This window comes from Sciurus carolinensis, chromosome 17 (genome assembly GCF_902686445.1).
Source record: "Sciurus carolinensis chromosome 17, mSciCar1.2, whole genome shotgun sequence".
Lineage (NCBI taxonomy): Eukaryota > Metazoa > Chordata > Mammalia > Rodentia > Sciuridae > Sciurus > Sciurus carolinensis.
In genome coordinates, this window is record NC_062229.1 from 61,229,815 (window position 1) to 61,251,666 (window position 21,852).

At 44.1% G+C, this 21,852-nt stretch overlaps 1 protein-coding gene across 18 annotated transcripts in view; it reads right to left on the reverse strand.

Moving 5' to 3' along the window:
• Cadps (calcium dependent secretion activator) overlaps positions 1-21,852 on the reverse strand; it is a 488,152-nt gene that overhangs the window by 198,956 nt on the left and 267,344 nt on the right. For all 18 annotated transcript variants that reach the window (XM_047531270.1, XM_047531267.1, XM_047531269.1 and 15 more), the window contains exon 7: positions 7,712-7,823. In XM_047531270.1, coding sequence (XP_047387226.1) covers positions 7,712-7,823 — 112 coding nt within the window. The remainder of the gene's footprint in view (positions 1-7,711; positions 7,824-21,852) is intronic.

Here is a 21,852-nt window from a genome sequence, read left to right on the forward strand (position 1 = left end):
GTAGTTGGAAGATCTGCGCTAAGGAAACAAGGGCACAACAGAAGCTGGGTGGCACACCCAGCAGGTGGCTTTGGCTGTTTTCAAAGCAGATTATCTTCTCCAGGAGCAGGGAAAGCAGCTTCCTTTCCTGGGCTCCTTTGCCCCTGTGGAGAGGGTGGGAAGAGACTCGAAGGCTCAGCAGTGGACGCTTCTTGGCCTTCCTGATCCTGCATCAGCTCCTCCAGTCATGCCAGAGTGGCCCATACTTGGAGGGGAGATGTGTATGGCCTTCCTAATGGCCTGAATAAAAGCTTTGAGAAGACCTGGGGACTGTGGCAGAAACACTTTAACATGCTTCCTTTGTGCTGGTATTTCCACCCTTCCAGGCCTGACCCTTTTTCCCATTAACTTCCCTCTCTACACTGAAAGAAAATTGATATCTTCTTGCAAAACACAAAATTCCAGTCTTCCCAGTGTTTTATGATGTGGTTGAAACAGAAGAAGGCCTGGATTTCCAGATCAGTGGCTGCCAAAGATTTTTGATCAAGTTCTACTTCAGGAAAATATTTTGTGAGCAATGAGCTCAATACCCAGGTGCCGACACGTAATATTATATTTGCTTATTTTGTATTCACATACTACCTTATTATGTATATCAAAGATAGACACAACTAGAAATTTTAAAATGATGGGATAGAGATCAAGAAAAAAATTCCCTATTTTCTAGTGCACTGAGCTCTCTGTATCCATAGGTTCCACTTTGATGGATTCAATCAAATAAAGATTGAAATTGTTTGGGCAATAAATGTTTACAGAACTTGTACAGACCTTTTCTGATCATTCTTCCCCTAAACATTATAGAACAACAGCATTTACAGCCTATTAGGTAATATAAGTAATAGATGATTTAAAGTAGATGAAAGCTAGGTGATATGGAAGCAGCACATCATTTTATATAAGGGACCTGAGCATCTGAAGATTTTGGCATCTGCAGGGGGTTCTGGAACCAGTCCCCATGGGTACTGAGTGATCATTGCTGGTCATTGTGCCCATGTACTATGATGTGCTATATATATATATATTTTTTTTTTAACCAAGAATGCTATCATTTATTTGATTTGAGATTCAAATAAGATTGACACACTGTGGCTGGTAAATATGATTCTTTTCTTTATAGAATTTCCCTGTACATCTTTTTCTTTTACTAGATTTTACATCCCATAGTTTCCCAGTCTGGATTTTGCTAATCACAATCCCTGTAGTGTCATTTTTTTTTTGTTTGTTTGTTTTGTTTTTTTTTTTTTTTTTGAATTCTTTTTTTTTTTATTCTTGCCCTAAATATATGATACCTTAAAATATAGCACATCAATAGGGTAAATTTATGATGTGCTATATTTTAAGGTATCATATATTTAGGGCAAGATGCATTGTTGATGACATTGGGTGTAAATCCGATATAGTAAATCCAGATAGTTCCAGGAGTCTTCTAAATACTGTCCTACCATCCTGACTGACACCTCATCCTGCCTAGTCACATCCTGAATCTGGATGGTAACTCCAGCATCTTTTTTTTTTTTCCAAACTTGCATTACTAGTGTTAATCTTCAAATCGGAACCCTCTACCCTCTGTAATCTTTTTAGGCCTTTGGATCATTCTGTGAGAGTTAATTTGGGGATGTACTGTTATAAGTGTATAGATTTGCATAACTGGTACTTATCAACCCCCCAAGTGCCAATAGGGCAAATGGTGGAAGTAAAAGAGGAAGTCGGGGTGTCCCTGGGTCGGGAAGACTTCTCCCTTTCCTCAAGAATGCGTACCTGTCACCCTAGATTGCATTCTGGTCTGGAGGACTGAATCTTTTGGAGACGGGAGGAGGGAGCTGCTGGTCCCAGTGAAGCCGGCCCTCTGTGCTGAGCTAGTCTGGCCCAGGAATGGACAGGTTGGGTTGTACGGAGCAGCAGGGAAGGCTTGCGGGGAGACACTGAGCCAGGCAGCAGGGAAGGTCCTCGGTTTGCTTCTGCTCCTGCCCGCTTGGCAAAGTCAAGACAGGAGCAGCGCTCTGGGAACCCGGAGCTCATTAACAAGCCTCCCACCATGTGGATTCTGGGCGCGTGTCCCACTGGCAATGTGGCGTCCATTCACGATGCAAATGGCTGCAGCTCATTTCCGGTCGCTCCACAAAGACCTCCTTCCCCTCCCTGTGGTCACTCTCGGGGGGGAAACCTCTTCTGCAGAGTGGGTGGAGAGATGAGGTCACCGTGGTTCTCTTGCATCTGGGTCCCCACCCTCCCATGCGCCTGGATGGGCTGACCGCTCCTCTGGAAGTGTCAGCCCTGTTGAGTGATGAGGGTCCTCCTGGGTGAGCCCTGGGCAGATCAGACACCTCATCTGCACATTCCAGGCTGCTAATCAAAAACTGTCATCTCAGCCAAGACCCATGTGCGCTGTGCTTTGATGTGGGGACGCTGATATGGCAACCACAGCCCCCTGCAGGAGGCTGCACTCTCGGCAGCCGCAGCTTCTCCTCCTTACCTGGGCATGTGGTGGGATCTGCTGGGGACTGCTTTATCCTGGCCTTCACCTGGCTGAGCCTGGATCTCTCTCCCTACCTGTTAACACCCCAACCCCCAGGGAAGGCATCCCTGCTCCACAGACTGGCTTCTGTCCTCTTGTTGGGTGCTTCTCCCCAGGTGTCCTTTCTCCAGCTGAACACTTACCACATTGCACGGAAATTTCTGGCTTTTATGCCTGTGCCCTGTCAGCTTGGAGAGGTTAATGATCTTTTTTTTTTTTTTTTTTGGGGGGGGGTGCTGGGGATCGAACCCAGGGCCTTGTGCTTGCAAGGCAAGCACTCTACCGACTGAGCTATCTCCCCAGCCCGGTTAATGATCTTTGCTTGCTTTTATCCCTGTTTATACTGCACGCAGCACTAACGATTAGGCACAGCAGGCCTGTAATCATCTTCGTGGGAAAAAAGTTTGATAACATTGCAGTGTTGGTGTGGGGGTGGGGAAACAGGCACTCTCTTATATCTGTTGTGGAGGTATAAAATGGCATATGGACAGTTTGCTAATAACTGTCAAAGTTCAAATTTTGGTCAGCAGAATTTTTTTTTGAAATTTATCCTATAGGCATATGCAAAGAAATAAATGAGGTTATATACCAAAGTATTGTTTATACAGCCAAAGATGAAATAATCTAAAATATTTTCAACAGAAGATGTGTTGAATAAAATATATCTGCACAATGGAATACTATGTAGTCATGTAAAAAAGGAACTGGGCCAGTACAGGTTGCAATGGACTAATTTCCAAATATGCTGATGTTTCAACCAATGCATAGAGTAGTATTTATAAAGTAACTTCTAATTGTGCTTTGTTTTTTGTTTTAAAGAGGGTTGCACACACACACACACACACACACACACACACACTATGGTTGTGTGTGTATAGAATATTTTGGGAAGGATTGGCCATAAATTGCAAAAAAAAGATTTTCCTTTTCATTGCAAAAAAAGATTTTCATTGTGATATCAGGTCAAGGTGAAAGGGATTGTTATGGTTTGGATGTGAGGTGTCCCCCGAAAGCTCACGTGTGAGATAAGACAAGAAGGTTCAGAGGAGAAATGATTGGGTTGTGAGAGCCTTAACCCAATCAGAGAATGAATCCCTGATGGGATTAACTGAATTGTGACTGAAGGCAGGTGGGCGTGGCTGGAGGAGGTGGGCATTGGGGGCGTGGCTTGGGGCATGGCTTTGGGTATATATTTGTATCTGGAGAGTGGAGTCTCTCTCTGCTTCCTGATCACCATGTGAGTTGCTTCCCTCCACCACACTCTTCCACCATGATGTTCTGCCTCACCTTGAGCACCGAGGAATGGAGCTTGCTGTCTATGGACTGAGACCCATGAAACCGTGAGCCCCCAAATAAACTTTCCTTCCTCTAAAATTGTTCTGGTCAGGTCCTTCAGTCACAGCAGCAAAAAAGCTGACTAAAACAGGGATCATTAGTTTCCACTAAATATCCATTTGTATTATTTTTTAACCATCTGCATGAATTATTTTTTTTAATTGAAATAGCAAAGAAGAAACATACTATACATGTGACAAACTAAAAGTGGCAGAATGGATCACTAGGGTTTGGAATGTGGCTCTGCTATGCTTGACAGAATCAGCACACAGAAACACGCTCCTATAGGGTCCCCAGAACAGCTTCACTTAACAAAAGGCAGCACTGCTCTGTCCCCATGGAGATTTATCAGTCCAGTGGGGAAGACAGAAACCAAGATGGCGGTCAGCTCTCCCTCCCTGTCTCACTGGCGATCAGTTCGATGGTGGATGTGAGCAGAGGGCCGCTATGCTGCAGAAGTTTGATGGTGGTTGGGATTGGCATTTACATAGAGGGTACTTATGCCTTTGGAAGCCCTGGGAGGTGGGGAAGAGTTTTACAGGCAGAGAGCAAGTCCCCTGGGGAGGAAAAGAATTTAGTTCATCTGATCGACTGGAATTTGGTCAACCCGTGAAGGTGCTGGCAGCAGAGGGGGCAGCAGAAGGCCGGCAGGCCAGCCCCTCTGCAGGTGGTGGCAGTTTCTTAGGTGTAAAGCTAGTGTCAAATCATCTAGAAACCGGTGGCCGTGTGGACTGGGGCAAGCTCTTGGCCTCTGCCACCACAGAGCCTAGGGTTTTCATCACTGCAGAGCAGTGATGACTCAAGGTACCCCTGGAGCTGAGCTGCCTCCATTCCTGGTCAGTTATTTACCGCCCCCGGGACTCAGCGTGCTTCTCTGTACCATGAGACAGGGAAGGACTCCCTGCCTCAGGGGGCACACTTGTGAAGGATCCCTGAGGGGCTGAGCATCATGACCTCAGGTCAGGAGGCTGGCCTACGTTAAGTGGAGGACGCACAGTCCCCTACTGACCTGTGGGCTCTGGGGTAGTTTCTGGTCTTCCACCGGAGTCAGTTCTCTGGTCTACACAACAAAGAATTTGAAGAACTCATGGGTTTAAACTCTCCTGAGTGGAAATCAGGGAGAAGCAGGGAAATGCCTCTAATACCACCCCTGCTACGTTTGTAGACAATTTCCTGGGCATCCTGGGTTCTGCGTAGCCCATCTGGGGATCCAGGGAGCCCATTCCTGGGCTGGTCAGTTACGTGTGTCTCTGCTAACACTGATGTGCTGGGTCCTGAGACTCGTGATTTCTGACATCTGCCTTCATGAAGAAAGAAAATGACAAAGACAGCCTGCCTTCTCCCCCTCTGTGTATCAGACCTTCCCTAGGGACAGAAATGACTACCGGTCACTTCTGTAAGAAAACAGAGAAGACTTTTCTTTCAGTCCCCCCGTTTCTGGGGAGGAACACTGTTTTTGCTCTCAGCCTTTTTAAATGTTTCTATGTCCTCCATCTGTGGTCCATGTTTTAGAAATATGATTCCAGGACAAAGCTCTAGATGAAAGGAAGAAAAAGCACAAACGCAGGAAAAAGGAAAAAGGAAAGTGCAGGAAGTGAGGTCTCCCTGCTGGGTGTGTGCACCAGGTGTCTGGGGCGTGTCCCACGTTTCTCTAGATGGTGGACCAGAGGCACAGAGCACATGCCTCTAGGAGGGATCATGCAAACGAACTCTAAATGACATGAATGAACTCTAAATGGTTTCTTGCCAAATTCCACATGTTGAAGCTACATAACCGCCAACATGACTGTATCTGGAGAGAGGGCCTCAGGAGGTAATGAAAGCCAAATGAGGCCAGGCACAGAGGTGCACAGTTGTAATCCCCGTGGCTCGGGAAGCTGAGGCGGGAGGATCCCAAGTTCAAAGCCAGCCTCTGCAACTTAGTGAGGCCCTAAGCAATTCAGTGAGACACTGTCTTCAAATAAAATATAAAAAGAAAAGGTTTAGGGATGTGGCTCAGTGGTTGAGCACCTCTGGGTTCAATCCCTGGTACCAAAACAAACAAACAAACAAACAAACAAAACCCAGAAACAAACAAACAAAAAAACTAAGTGAGGCCACAAGCTGATAGGATTGGTAGCCTTATAAGAAGAAGATGTGTCCCATCTCCCACACACACAAGGAGAAGGCACCTGTCTATAATACAGACCAAAACAACAACAGCATTAACAACCACCACCATGGAGGTTTTGGAATCTGGTGAGGAAGACAGAAGCCAAGATTTCTGCCAGTTCCTCTTCTCTGTCTCACCAGTGGAGGATATGAGCAGAGGGGTGGCATGGTGCAGGTGGCGGTCAGGAGACTGTTCCCCCAAGACTTGCACTTACTCAGGGAAGACATTTATGCCTTTGGAAGACTTGGAAGGTGGGGAGGAAGCTCTAGGCAGAGAGCAAGTCCCCTGGGCAGGAAAAGAATCTGGTTCATCCGAGCAACTGGAATTTGGCCCAGGATGTGGGAGCTTGTTGGATGAAGGAATCATGGCAACAGGTGAGGCTGATGAGGTGGGTGAAGATGGGCCACGCAAATATTTTTAGGCCCTTTTAAAGAGCAGAAATTGTATATAAGCAGTTTGGGGTGATGGAAGCAAATTAAGCCAGTCAGTGACGAATCCAACATCTGGAAGTATTATTGGCTGCTTGGTGCCGACCAAAAGCTGAGACACGAAGAGAAATGTCTCTGTGGTCTCAGTGGTTCCCAAGGGGGTTGGTACCAACCCCTTGGGGACGTTACAGAAACGATGAGGACATTTTGGTTGACAAAATGGAGCTGGCATTGAATGGGCGGGGTTAGGGATGTTCAACATCCAAGAAGGAGTGCAATGTTCCTCCCAGGTGAGGAGCTGTCCTGTGTCCCACCTGACTTTTGAATATTCCCATCAGATATTAATGGAGATGGAAAAACCTGCTTACAACAAACTCAGTCTACATCCTAACTCTGAAACTTAAAATCAAAGTATGTGTGGCTCATTTCCAGGGAAATCAAGGAAATTTTGCCTGGAGTTGCTTACCAGTTCAGTCAATCAGTTTACTGGCACTCAGCCACTCCTCCACACAGTGGACTTTGTAGCTGTCACCTTCACAGTGGCTCTCCAGGTGGAGTCAAGCTTCTTGAGGACTTGGAGTATTTTTATTTTGAATTTTTTTTTTTTTTTTTGTACTGGGGATTGAACCCAGGGACACTTAACCACTGAGCCACATCCCCAGCCCTATTTTGTATTTTATTTAGAGACAGGGTCTCACTGAGTTGCGTAGGGCCTTGCTGAGTTGCTGAGGCTGGCTTTGAACTCGCCATCCTCCTGCCTCAGCCTCCTGAGCCTCTGGGATTATAGGCGTGCCCCACCACACCTGATTTCACTTTGAGTTTTTGTTTACTACTATTTAGTTTCTCACCACCTTTTACGCTATGTGTCGATGTTAACATTGCTAAGTGGGTATGTAGTTAGAACCTAAGAATTCTATTTGGTGAGAGAGTCAAGGGCATTACAAATCTTTGCGATAGAGGATGTCTGGGTCTGATGGTGCTGAGAATCCCTTCTGTATCTTCTGCAGTGCTCACTCTTATTAATTCAGGTTCATGGAAGAGAACCGGAAGTTCAGTGAGGTTGAGGGACCTGCCCAAGGTTACACAGCTTTTGTAGAGTGGAACCCAGGATTTTCAACCCCAAAGCTGGGCCTCTTAGAACTTGGCAGTGCTGCTTCTGGGTGACCTGTGTATTGGATACACAGCCAGGACACCCATTCGGAGGAGCTCTCTTGGGTACCTTTTATAATAGGGAGCACTTACCCGCCCGAGCTCCTTGTCCTCCAAGGCCAGGACACCTGTGCTCTCTGTGAACAGCTTCACCTTCACAGCGGGCAGAGCATGGGTTGTAGAGAAGTCACCCTGGGTGCCCCAGCTGTGGACAAAGAATCAGAGAGATCAGTGTGGACTCTTCCTTCCTTCTCCAGGTTGAGTGAATGCAGGTTTCACCCCAGGCGACCGGTCACAACCTTCTCCCATCCTCTTGGTGCCAGAATGACACCAAGTGCTAGTTATCTTCTTAGGCCAAGGCAAAGACAGATGCTTAGAAAGTCGCCAGGCTCTTCACTGAGCACTGTAAGGAATCACCTGGAATAAGCATGAAATCAAGTTGGTGAGAACTTTCCCCCATATATTTGCTCTAGCAACAAATTATTCCAGGGCATCTTTTTTTTAATAATTTCTTTCCTCTTTTGAATCTCTAGTCCTTGGAAGCTAAAGTTCTTAATTTTGAGATGAGGTTTCATTTGGTTGAAGCCAACATCTGACTTTAAAATGAGACAATGAGACTTTAGCTGAAGTGGTGCGGAGGTGGGAGCCCCGTTGCCACTGGTACTCGGAGATGAGTTTAAAAAAAAGGAATGAGTGACTGGGTATGGCGACACAACCTGTAATTCCAGTCACTGGGGAGGCTGAGGCAGGAGGATCCCAGGTTTGAGGCCAGCCTCAGCAACTTAATGAGACTGTCTTAAAATAAAAAATAAAAAGAGCTGGGGATTTAGTGGTAGAGCACCCCTAGGTTCAATTCCCAATAGTACCCCTTTCCCTGCCACCAAATGCAATGAGTGGTGCTCCATCCCATTAATTTGAAAGAGATTGAAAGTTCGAGGATAAGAATGTGGAACTGCCAGTCCCTGCTCACGTGTGCGGGTATCTGAGTCTCAGTCTGGTTTACCAAGAAATGGGATAGAGAGCAGGGCTTGGTTCCCGTGACCCTCTGATGGGCTCCTCTAGGTGGCCTCTTCATTTCCTATCTTATCTTACAGAGAATTCACCTCCATTCACTCTGTACCTGGAATTAGCGAGACTTTCTGGAAGTGATAACTGGAGATCATGGAGCCCTTGCTCTGAACCCTTCCAGGGTTCCCATGCCGAGTCACACGGTTTATAATCCAGGCCTTTTGCTTGATCTCCCAGCCATCTGCTCCATTTTTATGGGCTCCTGATTCTGTCACCTCAGGCCCATGACACGTTCAGCTCCCTCAGTTGGGAAGGTGTCTCCCCACCCCACATCTTCACTTGGCTACCTCTCTGGGGCTCAGCCAAAATGCCACCTTTCTAGACAGCATGTCCCCTTGATCTTTCAATCTAAACTGGGTTCTGGATTTAAACTCTTTAGCATATTGTTTCATTTTGAGGGGTCAGTTCCTTCCTAAGATGTGTCTTTTAATCTTTGTTAATAGCTGCAACCTGCTGATTTCTGCTTCTGGAATCATGTTTGCACAGTAGCTGTGGCTGGAACCAGGGCTGCTTGGAGAAGGGCGGAGGCATCAAGGCTCCTTGCAGGGGAAAGTCTTGAAACCCGGATGTCCGTCCTATATAAAAGATACAGAGACCAAAGGGCCGGGCTCGGCCTTTGGAGAAGACTCCACTGAGCCCGCCCTGGTGCAGAATACACCTTGCTCTTTTGCATCTGTAAGTGCCATTTGTCTCTTTCCAGTGCCATAATTTTCCATAACAATTTCCACTTTCACATTCTAGCCACCATCAGGTCTATAATTGTTGATTTACTTGTGTGATAGTTTAAGAGCAGAATCCTCATGTAGTGCTCAGTGGGCTGCCCGGCCAGCGGACACAGGGTGGCGGGTCCGCAGCTGCCGATGCAGTGCTCTGCCGGCGTGAACCCTCCAGGTGTCACCTGGCTGTGGCAGGCAGCAGGTGGGCGTTGGGTTTACCCTGCAGTCTGGGTCTCACTTCAGGCTTGGGCTGCCTACGACCAGCACACCCTACGACCTCCTGGGGCTCCTTCCTGGGCGCTTGGGTGCAGGACACGCCTGTGGGGGAAAGCAAGGGGGCGTGACAGCACCCCAGCTGTCAGTCTGCCATCCTAGCTAGCCATTGGCCCACCTGTCAGCTTGTGCTCGGCAGCCATTGGTTAATCCGTAGCCCGCGAATCTTAACTGCTCAGCAATTGGCCCGATGGTCCTTAGCGCGGGAAATTCAACTACTTAAGCGAAGCTCCTCCACTGTGCTCTCTCTCTGGCTGTGCTCTCTCTCTCTTCGGGGCAGACACTGTTCCTCTGCCTAACAAAATCTCTTGTGTGAGTTCCCGCGTCTGGAGTGGTTTGTCTGGGCGCCTTTTCACTTTTCCCCTCTCACACTCTGTCAACTCTATGACTGCAGGGACCATGTAGGTTTTGTGCATTTTGAACACCCAGAGCTCAGCACAGTGTCTGACACGTAGATGTAATAAATATTTGTTGGATGAATAAATGATGCAAAATATATATTCTTTTACAGAATTAGGAAATAGTAGACCTAGACCGTATATGGATTTTTTCATTTCCCCTTATAAAGCCAATTTCAATATTGTAAAATATTTATTAAAATCTGATTTAAATGACTTCATAATATTACACCTATGGATGCATTATAGTTTATTTAACTGTGGTTCTTTCATTGAAACTGAGTTGGACATTAGTTTTTGGTTATATCTCCGATTATTTCCTTGGGGTACAGAGCCCCGGATGGAAGACATCTCTTCATTCATGAGCAAACATTTAGAACTCTGACAATGTTGCAGGAAATGTGCACATTCATAGACACTTTCAAGACCTGCGATATCTATTTCCAAAAACCTTTCCATGAAGGCAGCGATTATCTTCCTCCATCTGGGCTTGAGAGTACTAATTGAAAGGGTCTCCTCCTGGCCTGCACTGGTGTCATTATTCACCTTTTCTTCTGGACTCTTTTGTCATTGTAGTGGTCACGGTATTTCTCTGACTACTAGTGTGCTTGATATTTTACCCTATGCTTGTCAGTCACTTGCATCTCTTCTTTTGTGAATTGTGGAAACCTAACTTCTAGTCTCACTGGTGTACTCCACCAAGTTGCTTCCATTGACTGAACTCGAAGACACAGAGTGTCTCTGAGGAGTCATCAAACAGCGTCAGATGAGTGGGGATCCAAGTGCACCAATGAGAAACCACAACAGTCACAACAGCAACAGGGAGCAGGCATGAGACTGAACAGAGACAGGTTTCAAACACAGCAGCAGAGTAGTATAAGTACAGACAGAAATTCCTACTTATGGTTTATCAGCATCTGCAGCATGTCCCTAAGAGAGGGCAATCTCTGTTCTAGCCAAGACCATATGACCAATTTTGAGCCAGAAATCTTTAGCTCAAACCTTGGCTTAGTTATATAATAAACTTGGGATTTGAGGCAAGTTAATTAACATCCCTATACTTCAAGTTCCTCAACTATAAAAATAAGCTCATTTCACAGGGTAGTTGTAAAGGCTTGGAACAAGATGGGAAACACATTTGGCTACCTTCTCTTCCCAAATTGATAAGGTGTGTTGCTTGGATTTGTGTCATCTAACACATTTGTCAAGCACCTCTTAAGTGTCTGACCCCATGCAAAAAAAGCAAGATGGACATTGCCACTCGTACTACACAAGGTAAATGCAGTTACTACAGTTGCCATATGGAGGTGAGAGAACTAAAGAGAAACTCAATATCTGTTTTATTCCAGTGAATTGTGACTCAATGGATAAGAATGCAAATCTCTTAAGTCCGAAGATATAGTTCTTACTGGTATTATTTTCATAATCACCAGTGATAAGCATTACAAGTGATGAGCAATATTGGTGAAAAAGTGACCATTCATTTATTATTTGTGATTAATTAGACTATAGATCTCTTTGCGCCTTCATCATGCTGGGTCCTGGGGATGAGAAAAAGTGCAACTAGAAACCACAGGGGTTCTGGAATGAGAAGTCTTAACACGATACCATAAAGAGGACATAAGTCCAGTGCCCCAGGGGCACTCCACACTGTATCCTCATGATACTCTCTTTGGCCTGGTTAGGGATGTCCTGGTCTGTTAAGCACTTTGTCTAAATCCCTGCTGCCACCACAGCATGCTCTGTTCCTAAAGCAGGTAAATGAAACGTGACTCAAACTCCAGGGCAATGCAAGGCTTCTGAGACCCTGCCAGCTGGACAGAATTCAAGCCACTGGAAGTTTCCCTGACAGTCCCCTGCAACTGAACACCAAGTCACTTTTCCTTTCCACCAGGTCTGCAGCAATATTTTCGTCTTTCTACTGTGAGCCTCGGCTCACCCTGACTTATCTATCCGATTTTCAAATACTAAGCTGGCTCAGAGAAATAGACAAAAAAAGACATTCTAGTCTAATCAGGACAACTACGTCATCTTTGGTGCTCAGTGCAAAGTAAAAATGCAGGGCTCCTTGTTCAAAAAGCATAAAAAAAATGTCATTTAAAGGTACCGAAATACAAAGTTTTTTTTTCCTTTTCCTCTGTTCAAATGTATGCTCCATCGTCACTGGACATTACTTATGAACACACTTTCAAAGATACCATTATCAAGAATTGCAAGTTGGAAAGAAAAAAAAAAAAAAGAATTGCAAGATGGCATCAAACCCAATGGGGTTCCCTTATAATTATGCAGCTTATAATTATGGGCTTATGCAGCTGTATTGTCACATGCCTGATGCCACCCCAGGCTGGTTAACATGGACCAACAACAGCCATGAAGTTGACGGGAAACGTTTGCCCCTACCTTGTCATTGGCTTCTGTGAAAGCCACTCCTGGCTCCTTTGTGTCAATGGTTCATATTCATATGAGAATCTGCCAGGTTTAATTATCCTTTCCTGTCCCTTTCCCTTTAGAGGAAAAAAGTCATAGAAAGGTCCACTCTTTGTCTTTTCTAGCCACAGAGAGACCTGGATTTTTTTTTTGTTTTTTAAATAACGAAACAGCAAAGATTCATTCAGATTACTCTTTCAAGGCAAAAATACCTATCTCAAGTGTCCATGACCATGGACACTCATGTACCTTATGTCTTTTGAAACCCTCTCCACAATTCTGCAAGATGTCCATGATTATTATCCCCATAGTTATAGATGAGGAAACTGAGTCTCAGAGAGGTTAAGTAGTGAGCCCCAGGTCACACACAGGGAGTGAATGGTAGCCTGATTCCACATTCTAAGCCTGTCACCACACTGCCACGCTCAGTCTTTTGGATCTTGATCCAATGACCATAAATGATCTCTGAAATTCAAAGGGCAGTTTCTGTTTCAAGATTGCTGGAACTCTGGGCCACTGTGACTTCTAACCTGGGATTTATTTCACATGTTCAATATGACTTATAGAGTGTGATACTGATCATAGACAAATTAATCAGGAGAGGAAGCATGAGAATCCTTGGACTTTTGGTAGGACCACAGGGATAAATGAATCTATTTCTCAATACTGCACGTTTCTCTGCCCACCTCTTTCCCCTTGCTGTACCTACTAAGATGAATTTCTCTCTTAGTGAAAGTTTCACAGGACTGGAATACAATTGCTTTTTTCCTTTTTTGGTCTGAGGGGTTGAACCCAGGGGTGCTTAACCACTGAGCCACATCCCCAGCCCTATTTTGTATTTTACTTAGAGATAGAGTCTCACCAAGTTGCTTAGGGCTTCATTAAGTTGCTGAGGCTGGCTTTGAACTCATGACGTTCCTGCCTCAGCCTCCTGAGCTGCTGGGATTACAGGCATGTGCCACCATGCCTGCTATACAATTGCATTTTGATTTGGAAAGATCAGTGGTTGATAATATTTATTGCAGGCCCAGGTTGGAAAGGTTAGCTGATTAACTTCTCTGAGCACAAGGTAGATGATGTAAAATGGTTTCCTTTTCCTATGTCTCCATCCTATCTGCCTCTGTACAGGTAGCTTATTTAAATATTAAAAATGGCCACCAATTATTGAGTGCTTATGGTTTCCCAGGCCCTAGGATTAGGGTTTATCATGGATTATCTCATTTAATCTTTCTGACAGGTCTACAAAGTACATTCCTTTTTATCCCTGCTTTATAAATAGAAAAGCTTGGGTTTGAGGTTAAATAACTGGGCCAGGATATCAGGCTACCATGCTGTGCTTTGAACTCAGAATTTCTAATCTCAAAGTCTATGCATTGGACCATAGGACCTTTTATGCCTCTAATTAACTCCTCACAAAATATTCAAGTATGATTTGACAATGATCTGTATATGCATCTGTCTCCTCTCCAGGGTGAATACTCAGGCCAGGGATAATTTTCTTAAAAACCTGTCTCCTTTACCCTGTACAGGGTCTGGCATGCAATACATATTTATTTAGTAATAAATTCAGAATACCCATGTCACTAAATTCAGGGGGCTGTAGAGAGAGGAGACAAGGAATCACCAGGGATGTGACCACTTTCTTCAACTGAGAAATTCTATCTACTTGAATATTTGATATTTGTTAGGAGTAGTCCAACTCTTTGGAGTGCATGATGTGGACACTGAATGTGACCGCTCTCTGGAGCGTCAGGGATGGGCCTTTGAGCTCAAACAATGGTTGTCTCATGAGGTCAAAGGTCGGCAGCTCTGTGGGTACCCATGGCTCCAATGCTAGGAAATGCTACCAGGTCATACAAGGAGCTATTGTTCTGATATTTGGTCTTTTCGGACACAAGAATGGAAGCAGACTATGGATATGCCCACACACAGTGGTACCTCCAAATATGAAGGCATGCATATTAAGATGTGTGTCTCTCCCAAATAAATAATTTTTGCAAAATTTGGAGATGGAGACTAAATAGATGAATAGCACAGCTGACGACAAGCACCACATGGCTTTGGATGATGCTCTAATTTCTACTGACTAGGGGTTAAACCTCTGATGAACTCTTTATTGAAGAAATCTTTCCTGAATGTCTACCATGAGCAATTTACTATATGAGGTACTCCTGCAGGTCCCAAAGTCAGTGAAATATAAGCAAAGGCCTCATATCTATTGCATTCTTCTTGGGGAGATGCAGATACGATAATGCTTAAAAGACAGTGAGCCTCAGTTCTTACATTTTAAAAAAATAAATAAATAATTTCTATTTATTTATTTATTTAGTTTTAATTCGTTATACCTGACAATAAAAGGCATTTTGACACATCATATATAAATGGAGCATAATTTTATATTCTTCTGGTTGTACATGATGTAGAATCACATGGGCGGTGTCCAATTCATTCTACTATCTCTCCTACCCTCATATCCCCCTCCCTTCACTCCCCTCTATCTAATCCAAAGGACCTCTAGTCTTCCCTAGCTATCAACCCCCGTTATTGTGAATTAGCATCTGCATATCAGAGAAAACATTCCACATTTGGTTTTGGGGAATTGGCTTATTTTGCTTAGCATGATGTTCTCCAGTTCTATCCATTTACTGGCAAATTCCATAATTTAATTTTTCTTTAAGGCTGAGTAATATTCCATTGTGTATATATACCACATTTTCTTTATTCATTCATCTGTTGAAGGGCATCTAGGTTGGTTCCACAGTTTTGCTACTGTGAATTGAGCTGCTATAAACATTGATGTGGTTGTGTCACTGTAGTATGCTGATGTTAAATCCTTTGGGTATAAACCAAGGAGTAGGATAGCTGGGTCAAATGGTGGTTCCATTCCAAGTTTTCTGAGGAGTCTCCATACTGCTATCCAGAGTGGTTGCACCAATTTGCAGTCCCACCAGCAATGTCTGAGTGTACCTTTCCCCCCACATCCTTGCCAACATTTATTGTTCCTTGTATTCTTGATAATTGCCATCTGTATAGGGGCATATGCCTGCACTCCCAGCGGCTTGGGAGGCTAAGGCAGGAGGATCACGAGTTCAAAGCCAGCCTCAGCAAAAGTGAGGCCCTAAGCAACTCACTGAGACCCTGTCTCTAAGTAAAATACAAAATAAGGCTGGGGAGGTGACTCAGTGGTCGAGTGCCCCTGACTTTAATCTACAGTAATGCCCCCCCCCACAAAAAAAAAAAAAAAACAAAAACCAGTAAAATCAGCTGCTTGGACTAACGAAACTTTTCATTAGCAGATTAGAAGTATGCTCACCCCAGCATATCTGCAAAGATCAGATATCAACCTGTACTTAGAAGGACAGCTCCCCTTAGAGGGATCGCATGTGCTGCTCTTAATTCTTCATGGAATTCCTTCCAGCAATCCTGGCATATTAATAAATTTGGGCTTGGCTATTAGAATGTTCCAGACACGTGGTGTCCAAATGCTGCTTCAAGATCGACTCTAGCCAGCTGACTCATTTAGTCACACTACATCATTATTAATATCAAATAATAAACGTGAGTAGCAGATAATTCATATTCTGACGCAGCGTGGAGGCGGGGTGGGGGGATGCCTTTTAAAGTCACAGCACATTATTTCTGCAAATCTACCGATCAGGGCCACTGCTTTGAAAGGAAGCACTTTGATGTGCTGAGAAAATGAGGGAAAAGCGAAGCCGGAATCCACGGTAAAGCAACCTCGTACTGCGTGTTTGCAGAGAGCATCTGCTCCACGGCAGCCGCATTTCTGTTTACTATTTAAAGCCTCTTATTTGCGGAAGCCTCCTCGGACCATATGTTATCAACAAATGTTGCTAATCAAATACACACAGTAATTTTCATTAGAATTTCCCCCCCAGGAACAAAAAGCATTTGCCACAAAGGGAATATACCTCCCAAAATGACAGTAAACAGCCACCACAAACCTTTGACAACAGAGTGATATTGACAAATGCCTGTGTGAGCCAGGAACACATCCACCTTAGGCCCATCAGGACCCTTAGAGAATTGGATTCTGTGCAGGTTGGTCCTGGGGGGTTGGGGGAGTGATGTCATTAGTTGCCATGGCGATGCTCAACTCAGGCCATAATTCATGCCACAGACTGGATTTGCATGTATTCAAGGTAAATGGCTCACGTGAGCGGGATGTGAATTTGGAGCAGTATCATGAAATGAACTGTGGGCTTTCAAGAGCGAGAGCGATGGCATTCCTTTATTTTTTTGGTACCCGGAATTGAACTCAGGGACACTTGACCACTGAGCCCCATCCCCAGCTCTTTTTTTGTAAATTATTTAGAGACAGGGTCTCACTGAGTTGCTAAGTTGCTGAGGCTGGCTTTGAACTTGTGATCCTCCTGCCTCAGCCTCCCGAGCCGCGGGGATTATAGGCACACACCACCACACCCGACGAGAGAGAGAGAGAGAGAGAGAGAGAGAGAGAGAGAGAGAGAGAGGGAGATGGCATTTCAAGGAATGAAAATTCTGTGGTCTTGGCACTAACAGAAAAAGTTAATCATCACCTGGAGGCAACTGCATTAAAATCTTTTGGCTTGCTTTTCAGCTGGACTGCACAATCTCCTACTCCCAACAAATCCATTGGGGGGTGGCAGTTGATCTGTTGTAATTTGGGGTCTTCAGTGTACTAGTAAAGCTAAGCTACAGCTTAGCTGTGTAAGTGAGGCATTTGCTGCACAGAAATTGGTTGTCTGAGAGGCAGAAAGATGAAGACCTCTGTTGGCCTCCTTGACATTTCCACAGGAATATCTCCTCTCCAAGAATCTGAAATAGACCATGTCCAAACCTCAGCTGGAACTTTTCTCCCTGGCCTCTGTTCCTCTAAGGCTTCCTCAGCTTCCATCGAAGCATCTGTGGCCACCCAGACCTCATTCTTGTGTTCCTCTCTGGGCCCCAGGTGCCCCTTGTCACCAGATCCTTCAGGTGCTGTACCTATATCATAAATATGATCATTGCTATGGAGGATAATAAAGGGGAAAAGAGAGGTTGAGAGGACTGGGATGAGGTTGGGGGATGCTGAATTGGGTGGCCAGGAAAAACCACACTGAGAAGCAATAACAATGTGCAGGAGCCAGGCATGGTGGTGCATGCCTGTAATCCCAGAGGCTAGGGAGGCTGAGGCAGGAGGATCATGAGTTTGAGGCTAGCCTCAGCAAATTAGTGAAGCCCTAAGCAACTTAGAGAGAAACCCTGTTTCAAAATAAAAATTAAAAAGGGTTGGAGATGTGGCTCAGTGGTTAAGCATCCCTGGGTTCAATCTCCAGTACCAAAAAACAAAACAAACCAACAAAAAATCCCACCACCAGCAAACCCTGCAGGATGTAGGATTGACTTCTTCTTTTTGTCCCCCTTGGCTAAGATGAGAGCAAGGATCTGTATCTATTTAATTCATCACTGGATCCCCAGCACCTAGCACAGCACCTAGCATAGCACCTAGCACAGAACCTAGTACACAGGCACACTCAACAGGCACATGCTGAAGGGATGGAGTCACTGGGTTGTGAGTTCCTCCACATGCACATAAGTGGAGCTGAGATTCAAGTTGAAGGTGAAACTTAACAATATTTGGTTATACAAGAGCATTGTTAGTTTTTGACACAGTGACAGAAGAAATAAGAAAACATCTATACCATAAGCCTCCTAAAGGGCAAGGGTCCACCTTGCTCACTGTTGTCTTTAGCTCAGTGCCTGGTGCAGAGGAATCATTCAATAGGTATCTGCTGAATCAAGGCCGGAGGGAATAATACATATGCTATATCATGCAGATATCAGAGACCTGCATGTCAATCATTTTCTCACCAACTGTGTGAGCTTGGTCAAAGCATTGGCAGAGTCTGTTTGCTTACTCTCTCTCTCTCTGTGTATATATATATAGTGTGTATATATATATATGTATATATAGTGTGTGTATATATATATATATAGTGTGTGTATATATATAGTGTGTGTATATAGTGTGTGTGTGTATATATATATATAGTGTGTGTGTATATATATAGTGTGTGTATATATATATAGTGTGTGTGTATATATATAGTGTGTTTATATATTGTGTGTATATATATATAGTGTGTGTATATACATATAGTGTGTATATATATATATACACATACATATATATTTCATATATATTATATATATATATACACACTATATGTATATACACACACTATATATATATACACACAATATATAAACACACACTATATATACACATACATATATATTTCATATATATTATATATATATATATATATGCATTTTCAACTTAGGTTCATTTCAACTTTTGGTAGATTTGTTGAGACATAACACATTCTAAATCAAGTAGCATCCATAATGGAAAAAAGTTGACAATACACAGGAAGAGATGACAGTATAAGCAGAGAGATGGAAACTCCAAAAAATAATCCAAAGGAAATACTAGAAGTGAAATATATATGCATTTATATAATACATATTATATATTATATAAATATAAAAAAATATATAAATATAAATAAATATATATAATATAATAAAGTATGTACAATATAATAATACTGAAACGAACCTAAGTTGAAAATGCATGTGATGCCCCTTTCCTACTAAACACCCTCGCTGAACCGCAGAGTGTGCTGCAGAGCGCGGCTATTTCTCCTCTGGATGGCGGTGCTGGCAGGGAGCTGCGATTCCCTGCGCTTACGCAGTCTGGCCAGGGGTATCGTACTTCCTATCATTTGCTTGGTAGAGGATCAAAACTCCAAATTCAAAGTATAGTTTCTACTGAATGTGTATCACTTTCACACCTTGTAAAGGTGAAAAACTGTCAGTTGAACTGACCCAATTTAGGGACGGTAGTAGAGCTCTTAGTGTGTTAATCATATTTGTTATAAATTCCTTATCTGATCATTCCAACACTTCTGCCTTCTCTGATGATTTCTCTGTCTCTTGAAATTGCATTATTTTGTCCCTTAGTATGCCTTCTAATTTTTGCAGAAAGCAAATTTGTGCTAACATCCTGGGTAAAAGCAACCTGGTCATGGCTTGGAAGCGGCCTCAGCTCCAGTCAGCAGAGATTCTCTGTATTTACCTGTCTGACTCCCAGTTTGGCAGTGTCTTGTCCTGTGAACTCAGTTCTCTAATGAATCTAAGAGATGCCGATTTTCAGTTTGTTTGGCTCTTTCTTGGGTTGCGGGGAGGGGAATGAGGACTTCCGAGTTCCTCAGATGCTAGATGGAAACTGAAAGTCCAAGAGAGAACAGAGCCTGGATATTTTGAGAGAGTTTAGCATGCATTATTCATTGAAGGTTGACTCATAAGAAAAAAAATACAGGTGGTCAACAGGAAAATCAAAGATTTCCAGCTAAGTAACAGGGTAGTGTGGGGAGGACCTGCCAGAAGCTAAAGTCACAGAGATAAGGGTTCATCACAGGGTTTAATTGTTCGTATCTCTTTCTCTGAAGCAGAACTTACAGTGAGGCCCCCAAATATCCCTTGTCCTTGTGGAAGGAGGTGAGCTGTTGTCATTGGACATGATGGCTCTGACTTCCCCATTGAGAATTCTGTATCTTGCGGGGTGCGTTGGCACACGCCTGTAATCCCAGTGGCTCCGGAGGCTGAGGCAGGAGGATCGCAAGTTCTAAGACAGCTTCAGCAACTTAGTGAGACCCTAAGCAACTCAGCGAGACCCTGTCTCTAAATAAAATACAAAATAGGGCTGGGGATGTGGCTCAGTGGTCAAGGGCCCCTGAGTTCAATCCCTGGTGACAAAAAAAAAAAAAAAAAAAAAAAAAAAAGAATTCTGCATCTCCTAGCTGACTTCCTCCAAGGATCTGCTTTTTCCAGTTTCTGAGACTCTTCAGAGAAAATGAACTGCTCTCTGAAGAGCAGGAAAAGTATTTCATTCATTTTCTCCTGTCAGTGACTCAGCCAACCAACTCCTCTTTAATTCTCAACCCTGCCTGTTTTCTTATAATATCTTTTGTAACTTGAGCTGGTTATTATAGTTGCAACCTGTGATTCCCATAAAAGCCTGGGAGGCTGTCTCACTAAGGTACTGTGTCTTTGGCAGTGGAATCAGCCTCAGGACACCTGCTGCTTCCCAGCTGACACAAGGGGGTGCGGAAGCCACGCTGCAGACAGCTGGCCAAGGCTTTCAGGAGGCCTGGGCCAGGGGAATTATAAAACGCACCACAGATCCCAAGGCCTTCCAACCGGTCCCACTGAGAGCTTGATCCAAATGAGGCAAAGCAACTGGGAGAGATGGAGACCCAAACTCTGAGTTGAAAAATGTCCTGAAGTTCATTTGGGCCATACCCCTCATCAACAAATGAGAAGCTGGTGCAGTGGGAATGGATTGTGCTGCCCACTCTTCTATCATCAAAGAGCATTATCAACTCAGACAAATTTATTAGCCTCTCAGATCTTGGTTTTCATGTCTGTATAATGGACACATTGATAGCTTCTACCTCACAGGGCTTCCTATCGGCTTGACCCCCAAGTAACTGAGAGAAGCACTTAGTGCCATGTAAGCTTTTGTGTATTTCAGTACAGCTGCAAGCTCAAGGTCAAGGGTAACTAGCATTTTCTACAGAGCACAGGATTCAGAGTGCAGGTTTGGGAGTCTCCAGCTTGGATACACACTTGGCTGTACCATTTTCTACTGATGTGACTCACATCTCTGTCTGAATCCCTCAAAGCCTCTATTTTCTTACCTGTAAGATGGGAAGGTTTATAATACCTCTTTCTGATCTCTCTTACGTTAGATGAGAAAATGCTTCTCAATTTGATTCTCAAAAAGTCCCTCCATAAATATGAACACTGGTGTGTGTGTGTGTGTGTGTGTGTGTGTGTGTGTGTGTGTGTGTGTTTGTGTGTTTCAGTTTAGTCAAAACAAGATTGGAGCTTGAATTTGGATTTGATTTTTTGGGGGCAGCTATGACCAAAGAGTAAGAACTAAGAACTCATTCCTAGGTTCTCTGACTTCCCTTCTACAAGTGCCTGGAACACTATATCTCACTTCCAATTCTCTCATGCTCCTTCACTGGACTTCACTGACATGAGAGGTAATCAGATTGTTGTTCAATGAGATCCACTCTCTCCTGACTTCTCCGAAGACAGCATTATCTTCCTGCCCCCTTGGATAATGGGTTTGTCCCCGTGACTGCTGGCTTTCTGGGCAGAGTATACATCCCGACAACTTCATTTTGAAATCTTCCATTTTGTCTTTCTTGGTCAACAGGCCCATCTGCAGATGTGAAGCACAGTTTTGAGTGGTCGGACTTGTCTTCCTGCACCTTTGTTGCCACCATGATCAAGG